Source organism: Gobio gobio (genome assembly GCF_949357685.1).
Source record: "Gobio gobio genome assembly, chromosome: 11".
Classification (NCBI taxonomy): Eukaryota; Metazoa; Chordata; class Actinopteri; order Cypriniformes; family Gobionidae; genus Gobio; species Gobio gobio.
In genome coordinates this window covers 50,825,992-50,839,265 of record NC_137104.1, presented here as the reverse complement: position 1 = coordinate 50,839,265, position 13,274 = coordinate 50,825,992, and the positions used below count along the sequence as shown (strand labels likewise).

At 41.1% G+C, this 13,274-nt stretch overlaps 1 protein-coding gene across 1 annotated transcript in view; it reads left to right on the top strand.

Moving 5' to 3' along the window:
• Nucleotides 1-214: 214 nt before the first annotated feature.
• Nucleotides 215-13,274, top strand: part of LOC307134289 (E3 ubiquitin-protein ligase TRIM39-like) — a 16,950-nt gene continuing 3,890 nt past the window's right edge. The window contains exons 1-5 of the mRNA XM_079829905.1: nt 215-312; nt 1,596-2,167; nt 2,280-2,366; nt 4,922-5,158; nt 5,250-5,388. Coding sequence (XP_079686031.1) covers nt 1,598-2,167; nt 2,280-2,366; nt 4,922-5,158; nt 5,250-5,388 — 1,033 coding nt within the window. The 5' untranslated portion in view covers nt 215-312; nt 1,596-1,597. The remainder of the gene's footprint in view (nt 313-1,595; nt 2,168-2,279; nt 2,367-4,921; nt 5,159-5,249; nt 5,389-13,274) is intronic.

Below are 13,274 nucleotides of genomic sequence, written 5' to 3'. Positions count from 1 at the left end.
ATGGGCAATGGGGGAACAGAGCGATTTAATCGCACTTTGGGTAACATGCTCCGTACCCTTCCCCTTAAGGACAAACAACAGTGGCCACAACAAACAGACACACATGAACCCAACACACCGAATACAGGGACGAATGTAAATGTGTGAATACAGGAGGAGCTCTGACATCACTGTAGTTCAGATAGAGATTCAGAGAAAGTAAACCAACTTGATCAGTCACAATATGGACGCCTGAGACGATCAACCTCTTCAAACAACAGAATATTTATTGATCCGATCAAAGAGTCTTGTGGACACATCTGATCCTCACAGGTAATGATAGAAATATAAGAGAGATTGAGCTGAACAGGTTTCTAATGGAAGTGATCTGGTTTAGTGGGTTTATGTCAAACTGGGATAAGTTGAACAGAACCAGGTTTAATCATGTCAAATACTCAACTACTTTAGTTGTTTACTGCACTGAAAGGGTATCAGAATTCTATTAAAAGTAAGTCATTTGATTGGTTGTAAAGCAAAGTTTGGTGTTTCTGTCATTTTGTCACATTACATAAAGACTAAAGAAGCAGGAAGTAAAATTAACTGCAGACAGACTTGACAAACCTGCTAAAATCACATTTATATTAAAGATTAAAACTACACTTATTCATTCAAGCTACACTTGGTCACACAATATTTATGTTTATTTTGTGGAGATATATATTTATTCATATGACCTATATGACCTACTTTGTATTTGCTTTTTCTGATGTAAACAGAAGGTCATTCAGATTGTTCAGTGATTTTATGAGTCTCTCGCTGTATGAGTGATTGTGTTTCCCTCACAATCAATGAGATTTTAACACTTTAATAGAAATATTTATTAAATGGTCATGAGAGAATGTGAAGTATAACTCCAAATCTGACTTTTGAGGTGAGATTTCATTTAAACTTCAGTGAACAAATACAGGAGCAAATGGGCTTAGATCGATCTTTTCAGTCTATTGGTCATAATTTATATTTTGAAATACAATATGTTTTTTTTTATTATTTCTTGAAATGGCTTGAAGAGGGAAAGAACAATGGCAGAATCTTCACCAATATCAACGAAAGCAAGAAAACCAGGAGATGCAGTATTGAGTCTGATCCTCCATGTAAATCAATAACCCAGAAAATAATGAATTAGTGCATGAATGACTTTAACTCTTCTCATATGGTCATATTTAAAATATACAGTTCAGGAATATACAGAACTACTTCACATTAAGGCACTGATCAGCTTGTCTGGGCTCATTTTGCAGTAATGACCAGCTTATACATGATCTCGTATATATTTGAGAAATCATATTTGACCAAATTCATGAGGTGAATCATGGGATTCTTTTAAGCTTGTTGATTATTTTCCTTCTCTATCTGCTCTAACTCATCCGTATAATAAAATCATCATCATCATCATCATCATCATCATCATCATCGTTTCAATAATTTACACAGAATCCTTAATTCAAACAAAATGTCTCTGCATGAGAAACTTTGTTTGAGAATGAGAATTCTGTGTTTTTCAAGTGTCTCCAAACTTTAGACTAGTAGTGATTTCTCTTCTTCATTTCTCTCTCCAGCGATGTCTTCCTCCAGCGGTCGACTGACGGAGGAGCTTCAGTGCTCTATATGTCTGGACGTGTTCACTGATCCAGTCACAACTTCATGTGGACACAACTTCTGCAAGACCTGTCTGAATAAGTGCTGGGACAACAGCCAGACCTGCAACTGTCCATATTGTAAAGAAACATTCAAGCACAGACCTGATCTCAAGATTAACACCACACTCAGAGAAGTTGTAGATGACAATAGAAAGAAAAATCCTGAGAAAAAATCTGAAGTTCTGGAAAAACCTGAAGTTGTGTGTGACGTCTGTGAGGAAAGAAAGCAGAAAGCCCTGAAGTCGTGTCTGGTGTGTCAGAGCTCTTACTGTGAAACTCACCTGGAGCGTCATTTGAGAGTGGCAGGTTTAAAGAAACACAAACTGATCAATCCTGTGAGTAATCTGGAGGACTATATCTGTCAGAAACATGAGAGGCCTCTGGAGCTGTTCTGTAGAGATGATCAGACGTGTGTGTGTCTGATGTGTGACGTGACAGATCACAAGAACCACAACACTGTTCCTATAGAAGAGGAGTGTGAAGAGAAGAAGGTAGAAGTTACTGACAAAACTGATTTTAAATGCTCTTATCATGAAGAATCACATGTTCTTTAATATAAATGAATCAGTTTTGAAAACATATTGTGTTGTTCTGTGTCTATAGACTCAACTGATGAAGACACAGAAAGACGTGCAGCAGATGATCCAGGACAGGATTGAAGATGTCAAACACTCAGCAGAAGTCAGAAAAGTGAGTTTAAAATAATGTCATTATATGAAGTTCTCCACACAGATCCAGGAGGAGCCAGTCCCATCGATCATCATTATGAATGTATATAAGCAGCCGTCATTGCGCCTTTATAAAAATAAGTTCCCATTTGTTTTGGATGGGTTCGTGTTAACCGCAGGCATATAACGTTAATCGATTTACATGTTTTCTCTCTTAAAATGTAAGCGCATGTAGGCCTGTATGTCAGCATTATCATATAGAAGGGTGCGTCTCAATCAGCTCCTGGTTCAGTAGTCAGGGCACTCATCAGGACATAAGGCAATGGGCTGATCCCTGATCAGTGTCCTGACTACTGAACCAGGAGCTGATTGAGACGCACCTGAAGTCTGTCATGTAAAACAAGAGCGTATTGATGCAGTTCAGTCTGCCTGCTATTATATCAGTTAATGTTACTCCTGATCGGAGGCTTCTGTAAATATTTAGTTTATACGTATGTAACGGGCCAACAGTGATGCTTAATATCACCCAATCGAAATAGCACTGACTACGCCACCTTGGGAACTGCACCCAAGGAAATATAGAAGGAACACAGGTTTGGTGGTGCAGTGAAAAGACAGAGTCGCGTCATCCAATAAACAAATTAATAATTTTATTGGACAGGAAAAAGATATTCCACTGGCATCATGTAATCAAGGTATAAATCACTGGCAAGTTTATTGTAACAGTACTTAAAATAGCACAATATTAAAAGAACATCCCTCTAAACATGACTGATTCGAATACTGGATCAAATCAAACAGACATCACAAATACTGTACTGTTCCCAAAAAATAAACAAACAAAACAATTACTAAACAAAAGAATAATAAAAAAACTATACCTCAGGGGTGGCAAACTAGCTGTAAGAAATAGTGTTCTAATCTCAACCCCTTATGTGTGCACAGCAAACAAAATAGGAAGAGGTGCTCCAACCCTGGTGCTCCAAACTCACAGCAAAAAAAGGTGTTTCACCCAGGTGACTAGCCTCCCCCTTGGCGCACTTAGCCTTGACTCGAACCAACAACACAAAAAGAAAAGAAAAAAAAGGGAACAAGAGAAATTAGTGGGTATGGTACAGATACAACAATCACAACAGACACAATATGATGAGTGACCAGATCAGCTTGTACACGGATAACCCGTCCTACCTCGTTGGCATAAACGAGCCCAGGATACTCAAAGAGTGACGGTGAAATGGTCACCTACAAGCTACTAGATAGTTACACAGCCCGAATCGCACTGGTCAACCCAACTTCAATACATAAATAACATAACCCAAAAGATAAAAAATGAAGGACAGAAAGAAAATATTAGTTCACGAAACAAAACAATAACCTAATCACGAAAAACAGCAGCACGACCTGAATTAAATCACGTGGTACGCGAGAAACTGCAAAACAAAACACAACAATCAGACAAGGATTTGCTCTAATCAAGGAATACGATCATTCACTGAATCATACATACCACGGCGTCAAGATGCACTCGCGAATGTTCCGCTAAAACACACAATAACCCCCATTAACTTCAACTAACCATAGAACGCACAACACATTATGATAGCCGACATACCTTAAAGCTTTCAATGAGCGCTTGACGCAACTCCCAACGCACGACACCGAGACGACTACAGCGATCACTTCAAAGACAAAAACACATACTCTAAACACTTTAAAACCACACGAAACCCTGCGTAACCTCCGTCACTTACCTCGACTATATCGACACCGGTAACCGGAAGAGGGGCGGGTATGACAATCTACATGTGGATGCACTCGATAATGTTCCGCTAAAACACACAGTAAACCCCATTAAGCTCAACTAACAGTAGAACGCACAACACATTACGATAGCCGACATACCTTAAAGCTTTCAATGAGCGCTTGACGCAACTCCCAGGACACGTCACGACGACTACAGCAAACACTCGGCTAGAGTGACACCGGCAACCGGAAGGGGGCGGGTATGACAGTCTACGTCCGAGGGCTTCCTGCCTAAACACTTAAATACTCCTCCTAATTACCTCATCCACCCATTCCCATATAAGGATTGTGAATGAAAAAAAAGGAAATGAAATCCCCTACTACTACACGTAGATTTAGGCTTCAACTAAGTTTAATGGTGCAACGCAAAAATATTTATGAGTGCATAAGTTGTAACTTAGTGCCCATTTACGTCAAAACTAGGCTAGTTGTAACTTGCGCACAGCTGGTGCTACAGGTGTCCTGACAGGAAAGCTTTCCGTTCCTTTATCCATACACGTGAAAAGCACCCCGGGGGCATTATAGGGATCTGTTATGTTTAATCTATTAAGTTTTGCTATGTAAAAATCTATGTCTTTTGAATTAAAGTGCGCAGTGAACTCCGTTGCCTTGAAACCCATGCTGGCGCGGCTGTTCTTGCCTGCCAAAATGGCGTCGTAAACAGAATGGGTCACGTGACCTCCGGAGCTCTATAGTATAGTATGAGCAATAGTAACACTGACTCTTGTCTTATCAAACACCACTTATAATTCGTTGATTGTCCTGATTGAGCAGAGAAACACAGAGGAGGAGAAAGCAGCCCGTGTTGAGCTCTTCACTGATCTCATCCGCTCCATTGAGAGATGTCAGACTGAACTGCTGGAGATGATGGAGGAGCAGCAGCAGAAAGCAGCAGAGAAACAGGAGGAAGAGCTCATTGAAGAGCTGGAGCAGGAGATCACTGAGCTAAAGATGAGAAACACTGAGCTGGAGCAGCTCTCACACACAGAAGATCACTTCCACCTCCTACAGGTCAGTCAACGTCTCTCTGATCAATGATAATGCAGTATATGACACCATAACACTCCCCATGCTGAAGGATTTCTCCTCTCTCCTGCTGTAGATTTACTCATCCCTGTGCAGCTCTAGAAACACCAGGAACTGGCCTGAGATCAGTGTGAAGACTGATGAGAGTCTGGAGACTCTGAGGAGAGCTCTGACTCAACTGCAGGACACTCTACAGGAGAAACTCACACTAACTGGTACAACAATATCAAATACACTATACAGATACATATATTCATCACCTTTAAACATCAGCAGTGTTGGGGAACGTTAGCTTTAAAAGTAATGCTTTACAATATTGCGTTAGTCTCAAAAAAAGTAACTAATTGTTACTTAGTTAATTAACAGTTAAAAACATTTTCTTGCTTGTTTGTTTTTAATAACAAAAAAACAGGAGATCTATTTTCACAACTAAAGTGTAATAATAATCCTCAGGCTGAAGGAAATGCAGATTCACGTCTGTACAGTAGAGGCTCAAACTAACCTTTCAGCTGTGCTGCGGACGCAGGAGAAGAAAATAACATAAAATGAAACACAAATGTGATGTTTATCTAAAGTAATTTTGCTTATATTATAATTATAATATTATAATATAATATATTTTCTTTATTTTTTATTTCTTTTAATTCCTATTATAACTGTAATATTTTTATTTCATTTCTGTGTAAAGCACTTTGAATTGCCACTGTGTATGAAATGTGCTATACAAATAAACTTGCCTTGCCTTATAATGATAGTTGAAATGGATCATCGAAGGCCAGCAGCAAATATATTGCTTAATAAAGTGAGATTAAATACCTCACTTATTTAAAGGGGTATTGACATGAGAAATCTAATTTTCCTTTTTCTTTTGGCACATAAGAAAAGGCATTATTTTGGCACTTTGTATCATGAATACATCCTGCAAGATCCATAACTGAAAACCTTCAATAGAAAAGCATTTATATAATCAATCTCTAAAAAAGCTTCGTTTGAAGACAACAACGCTGACTTTTACATCATCACATCGTTGTCCAACCCACTGGTGTTCAGTCGATGAGCAGCGAGTGGATCTAAAGTAGTTGTTTACGATTAGATTGTGATAATAAGATTGTGATAATAACAAGATTGCGATGCCACGCAGACGTTGTGCTGTGGAAAAACATCATCTTTGCGGCTGAAGGATTCCGATGTCAGAGAAACATTTATTGAGTTTATTTTCAACGAATGTCCTAGTCACGTCACTGCTGACTTGCATGTTTGTACTGTACATTTATCAGCGACTTGTTTTGAGAACAAGTCACAACACAAAACTCTAGCTCAAAGATCAGGCTGTGCCAACTGTTCTGGAACCAGCAAACCGCAAACTGTAAGTAAAACATTTCATTTGTAAACCGGTAATGGCAGTTAAATTCAGAGATGGGCGTAAATACATGGAAATGTATTTAAAATACAAATACAAAATACTGTGTGGGAAAATGTATTTAAATACAAATACAATATTTTGTATTTTGAAAATACACAAAATACATGTGAAATTGGCGATTCAGTGCAGGCATCCCTATCAGGCTGAAATCTGTCTTTTCATTAATATGTTTTGTTCTAATGACAAGTCACAATTTCAAGTTTACTGGGTTTAACTTGATTATTTGGTTAGGGTTTAAGAAGTGTAGGCCTACTAAAAAACTTTCACACGTATCTTCAAAATGACCCACAACCTAATCAGTTTATACGTGAAGAAATCTATTTATTCACAAACTTATCACGAGTGTTTGACAAATTATTCGTCAAACTACTTCCTCTCATCGCTGCTTTTTGATGGTTTGGAGAACAATTACTCAGAGTCGTCCTCTGTCGTTTCACAGAATTATACAACGGAGAGCTCTGTAACGAATTAGCTATGAGGGGAAATATTAATAATTATTCATACCTCATTATGATTATTCATTATGATTGATTATGAATATTTGAATCAGTTAACTAGATTAACTGATGTAGCTACATTTACATTACAATCATTCAGTATTGGTTATTAATTTAATTCTTAGAAAAGGATATTTTTCATGGTCTCAGAAAAATAGTTATTTCTTACCTAAGCGCTTAGAGCGCATTAGCAAGATCGATCATTAAAGGGACAATATGTTTGCAGGCACGGAGTCAGGACCAACATATATTGTGCACAAACTTTAATAACTAAATCACGGTACAAGACTATAACTAACAATAGACAAACATGACATACACACATGATAAGAGGTAAGGTTAAAGTGGTCGGAGGGAAAAGGGTCAGAACAGATTGATGGAGTTATAGAAAAATAACTCAGAAAGTCTAAACCTTTGGAAGAACCATCGTTAATAAACTTCTTTGTCTGAACAAAGAGTTTACAGTTTTACTAACTACACAGCGATTTCTGTTTCGTACTTTACTTGCATTTAGCCTGAGCTGTAGAAGACCGTCCGAGCTGAAATCACAGGAGAAAGTTTGTGGGTTCCGTCCGATGGCTTTGATGTGGCGGTCAAGTTCTTCTGTATTGGATGAAGAAGAAATTATGAGCTTGCGTGGTTGCTTCGAATCCGTGGAAGAAGTTGCACATGGCATGCAGAATTTGGGCCTTCTGGTCCATGGCCTTGTGAGGCCTTTGGTTCGGTGTCGGTAGAGGTCTGCCATGTGAGCGGCCTGCAGGGCAGGAGCCCACAGTCACAGCCTGTTGTGTCCATGACACAGAAGAAGAGAGGGAGGAGGGACGAGTGTCTTGCTCCTTAAGAAGTCTGCAGGAGGTCACCACCTCCTGAAGTAGACTTGACCTATAAGATTGTTGGGATTTCCAAGCAGGGAAAATCTCCTCTGGAGATTTATGGGTCTTTGTTTCAAACCGGATTCAAAAGGGTCTGTGCCCATTTATACTCTAATTAATGCAACAAACACATATTGACTCTTACGAGAACGTGACAAACATGAAAGTGTAAGTTGTGAAGCGAGCATTAATTTGATAGGAGACACGACATATATAAGGTTACCTTAAAGGTCCTGTTCTTCGTGATCCCATTTTTCAAACTTTAGTTAGTGTGTAATGTTGCTGTTAGAGCATTTATAATACCTGTAAAATTATAAAGCTCAAAGTTCAATGCCAAGCGAGATATTTTATTTAACAGAAGTTCCCTTTCAAAGCCTACAGCGAACGGCTGGTTAGGACTACATCCTGGTATTTCCTAACCTCCGCCCACAAGAACGCGCGAAAAAGGGGGCGTGGTCTTGTTGCTCCCGCGTGGAGAATAGGAAGTGTTGCGTTCGGTTGCGTTCGTATAGTTTGTTTGTTGCCATGTCGTCGAGACGCTGTTATTTTCATCCCGGAGTCAAGTCACCTTTGTTTGGCTTTCCCAGGGACGCTGTACTTAGAGATCATTGAGCGCATGCATCCCCGTTATGGTGAGAGGCGTGACCTTTCCGGTAACGTGCGCTCTGCGTGCCCTAAGCTGCTGTCGAATCACAACACGGGAACCGCTGGCACAATCAGAACTCGTTACGTGTTTCTGAAGGAGGGACTTCATAGAACAGGGAAATCTTTCAAGCCGTTTTGAGGACAGTGAAAACAGCAGTATACAGATAAGTAAATTGTGTGAAAAATACTGTGTTTTTTTACACGCGAAACATGAACACATGTTATATTGCACACTGTAAACACAATCAAAGCTTCAAAAAAACACGAAAAACAGGACCTTTAAATAGTAAGTTGTTCATAAGACATTCATAAGTGACATCCAATGCACCTTTACAAGACAGTTATGTGTGTACATACAAGGTCCTAGGGTGCTTGTTCATTTATAGATGGTTTGTCTGTAATTTGAGGCAAAAGCGTGTGTTTTACAGGCTGTGTCTTTCCCATGTGGACTTTCCATGTGGCCACATTCCTTTGGTGTCGTAAAACATCTTATCAGTCTTGTTTCCATGGTAACCGAGGATCCTTCTCTGGGTGTTGGAGGAAGGTCTGTTATTCAGCACAAAGTATTTAAAACATATTTGTTAAATGTAACAGGAATTTAAGTGTCTGATTCGCCTCAATCACTACATAATCGATAGTTGTTGCTGTAGGGCAGCAGGTGGTTGTTAGCCTCTCAACCACGAGAAGTCTGAAGGATTGAGTTCTGCTCTGCTCTTGTTGCAGTGCTGATGTGAGCTTGCCTGAGCTGTGTGGGCAAGGAGTTGGTATCTTTCCTGTGCAGTACTCCTCTGGTGAGTCCTGTTCAGGGAGCTATTCTGCTGGTGTCAGCAGCTCCTGTAACTGTGAAATAGTCGTGTCCAGCTGTCCTTATGCAGCCTCCGCTTGACACCTGTGTGAAGGGTTTGGCGGAGGACGTTGTCGTCGACAGCTGTGGGACGTCCTGTGGTGTGCGCAGGTTGGGTGCGCTGTCTTCCATGGCTTGTCTGGTGCCTGGGCGGTTGCCCTAGCAACAGTTCTGCACAGGTCCTGTGCTTGCTCTGTCCAGCTGCTCTCATGGTTCAGTAGCCGCCTGAGCCATTTCAAGTCTTTGTTTCTGGTTTGAGCCTCAGTCTCTAGCTAGTTGGTGAGGCTTTGAGCATGTGTCTGCTTCTTGCTGGTCTCTGTGATCTGCTGTGTGAGGTTGTTTTTACCTTCTGTTTCAGATCCATGAGGTGGACGCTAAGGAGGAGATACCCTTGATCACCTGTCTCTGCACTCTGGCTCGGGTCATTTATTGTTAGTCCTCTTCTCTCATTGTCCAGTTGCGTTGGCTCTGGTACTGTAGGCTTTCCGCAGTCCTGGGTGGAACCATGTTCCTCGCAATTGCCAGTCAGTCCTTTAAGTCTCCCGTCTGAGAGGATGGGCTGAGCATCTGCAACATTTTGGCACACTTGTTGTTGAGAGTAGGGTGAGGGACCAATGCATGTCCAGTTGCGTTGGCTCTGGTACTGTAGGCTTTCCGCAGTCCTGGGTGGAACCATGTTCCTCGCAATTGCCAGTCAGTCCTTTAAGTCTCCCGTCTGAGAGGATGGGCTGAGCATCTGCAACATTTTGGCACACTTGTTGTTGAGAGTAGGGTGAGGGACCAATGCATGACCCTAAAGAGTTCAAAGCTAAAGGTTCAATGGGTCAACTAGTGATAAAGCATACAGCTTGATGTCATAGTTTGCTATGGAAATGTGTTTGCTGTAATTATTTGCGAATTTTACTCATGTAGTCTCTATCTAACAGTTTTGAGTTAAAACTTGTTTAATCACACGGAATTACATTCGTCTCATGGATGAATACTGATGTTTCTTTCAGTGAATGAAACATAGTATTGATCAACAGGTAGCAATGCTTGTAAATGCAGCTAAAGTTTAGATGAATGACATCAATCTGACTATAATTTCTAAGGCCTTTACACTGTCGACAGGGGAGCATCACCCAAATCTATGTCTACATAACACTGTACTGAGATTCCTTCATCAGAAACAGGTTAAAGGGGTGGTAAAACACATTCTTTTGAAGGCTTGACTGTGTTTGTGGGGTGCACTGTAACATGTGTTCATGCTTCGTTTTTTAAAAAAATGCCTTATTTTTCATATATTTGACCTTTATTCTACACTGCTCTGTCCCTCCTTGTAAAACGGTCTGATGCTTTCCGGGTTGTATGAAGCCAGTCCCTCAAAAATACGCAGTGGGCTCTGATTGGTTAGCTGGCCCAGTGTGTTGTGATTCGCTAAACGCCTAGTGCACGTATGTCGGAAACGTCACGCCCCTTACCGGAGGCTGTGCTTTGGTCAGTGTTAGAAACAACGGCGTCAATAAAACCATATGAGCCCGAATCAGACCCAGAACATTTGAGTGAAGATGATCGAGCAGAACCTGTTCAGTCCTCAAGAGTAAAGACTGCGGATCTATAATGATCGCTACTGAATGGCACTTTAACTTTTGTATTTTTAGAACGATTATAGCCAAATATCTGTCACAAGAACTAACCCAAAACAAACACTAAGCACTGGCTTTAACTAGTAAGTTAGCCAAATCACACACAGAACCATGTTTAGCAAGCCTGTAGATAAACAATACATAAAAGCTCTAATCAAAGAATCATTTACACTAATGCCAGGTTCGCTGTTCAGATTTTAACGTTAGTGTTTGGAACGTTAGGTGTTCGTCGGATAACGTTAAGTATGAATGAGCATTTAACAGACTGGTTTGCAGAACAGCGTTGTCATCTGTTTACTTCCTTGCTACAACCTATTACAGGAAAACACATCGATGAAAAATAAATCAGACTTACAGGTTGTGGCCCGTGAACAGCTTCTGTTTGTAAATCCAGCTTTCAGGACAAGCCGTTGTGCATATCCTGTATTGAACTCGCGAAGTTTGTGGAAGTTTGTGTTGTCCTCCGTGAAATGTGCAGCGCGCGCGTCGTGCATCCACGCACCGGCAGTGTTTTTTTCACGCAGCTGACGTTGTGCAAATCTGGCATTGAAATCGCGAAGACGGTGGATGTTTTCCTCTGTTAGATGTGCTGCAGGGAGCTCTGCGCGCGCCTGATTCCCCGCTGACTCAAACACACGTGCATATAACATGCTGTATGTTAAACGCTCTGCAACGCACCCCCGTCCCAAGGAAGGCTGAACAGAGCAAGTACCCCAGACCTGCAATCCGGATGAAAATAACAGCGTTTCCTCGGCATCGCGGCAACAACACTCCAGCCTACTATACCACAACAGCGCCGCGATACAAAATGGCCTCACCCCCCCTTATTTAATATTCTCGGAGGAGGGGTTTATGTAAATATTGAGCCTGTTGATGTCACCAACCCTGGAGGAATGTGTGTAGTCGCCTACTGGCCGTTTGCTGTAGTTCTTAGAAACTGATTTCTTTAAAAGCAAATATCTCCCTTTGCTTTAAACTTTGAACGTTGTAACTTTGCAGATGTTGTTTATGCTCAAGCAGCAACATTACACGTTAGCTAAAGTTAGAATAGTGAAATCGTGGTTTACCACCCCTTTAAACATTTTATATACTGCTGAGCTGAGATTCTTTTGTCTAAACAGAATTACCCTTTAATACTGAAATTAGAGTCTCTTTTCTAAAGTCAGAGTAGCCTTATGCTAATACCATTTGACATACGTTAAGATGTGTTAAGACTATTTCTGTTACAGTAGAGATGTCAATTCAAGCTATCGTTTTATCTGCATCTAACAAGCCAGCACTCGCGATCTGCATCTATATTGAATGTAATGTCATGTGTCATAATGATCAAAATCAAACCTTTAGGTGGACAGTGGTTTAAGCGAATGGCGCTCGGCCATGCTAGCTCACATTCTGGGTTTAGCATTGCCTTTGACAAGCCATTTGTCGTGGAAACCAATGCGCAGCAGTGCCAAATCAAATAGTGTATATCAATGGTCTGTAAGTTTCAATGCTGTGTCTAGGTTGTTGACATGTGAGGCTTACACAGTCATTGAAGATTTCTCTTTCAAACAGTACAAATTCAAATTTCACTAATGCAGGCTTTTGTGTTTCTGTGAACATGTTTGCATCTACTTGGAAATTAGTTTGCCCTACGCTGACTAGGAACTTTGCTAGAGGGTGTCTTGCATTATGGCCATGTTGGGTGCCTTCTGGTGCCCACTTTGGCTTTTGTGTTTCAAAGTTCAAAGTCATGGGGGTTTGAGAACCCCTTCGGAGGGGGCCCTTGTGTTCGTAAAGGCCTTCGTTGTCAAGTCACCTGCATGGTATTGTGTGGGGCAGGCTGTGTCGCCTACACGGTGACTACTAACTGGTGTCATAGGAGAAGGTTCTTGAAGCTGGTGTCCTCCTTCCGTTCCAGGTTTGTCTGAGTCTGTAGTAGAGACATAGGAAATGTCATGTCTGACCGGGTCACGCTGCTGGTAGTCGAGTGGAGGTTTCCTGGCTGCCGAGCCAGAAAGCATCGCAACTCTGGGCTGGATGTGATCCAGAGCAGATAGAGTCTATCCTGGTGGTTCACTCTATCAGAAGACTGCAAGTGAAGGTCAATGTCTCGTAGGTAGGCATGGACGTTGTGGTCTCCTGCAAGCTTTGGTGTGAATGCAGGGATGTGTCTGTCCATTTGCTTGAGGTCTTTAAGTGTCACTTCACGTGCC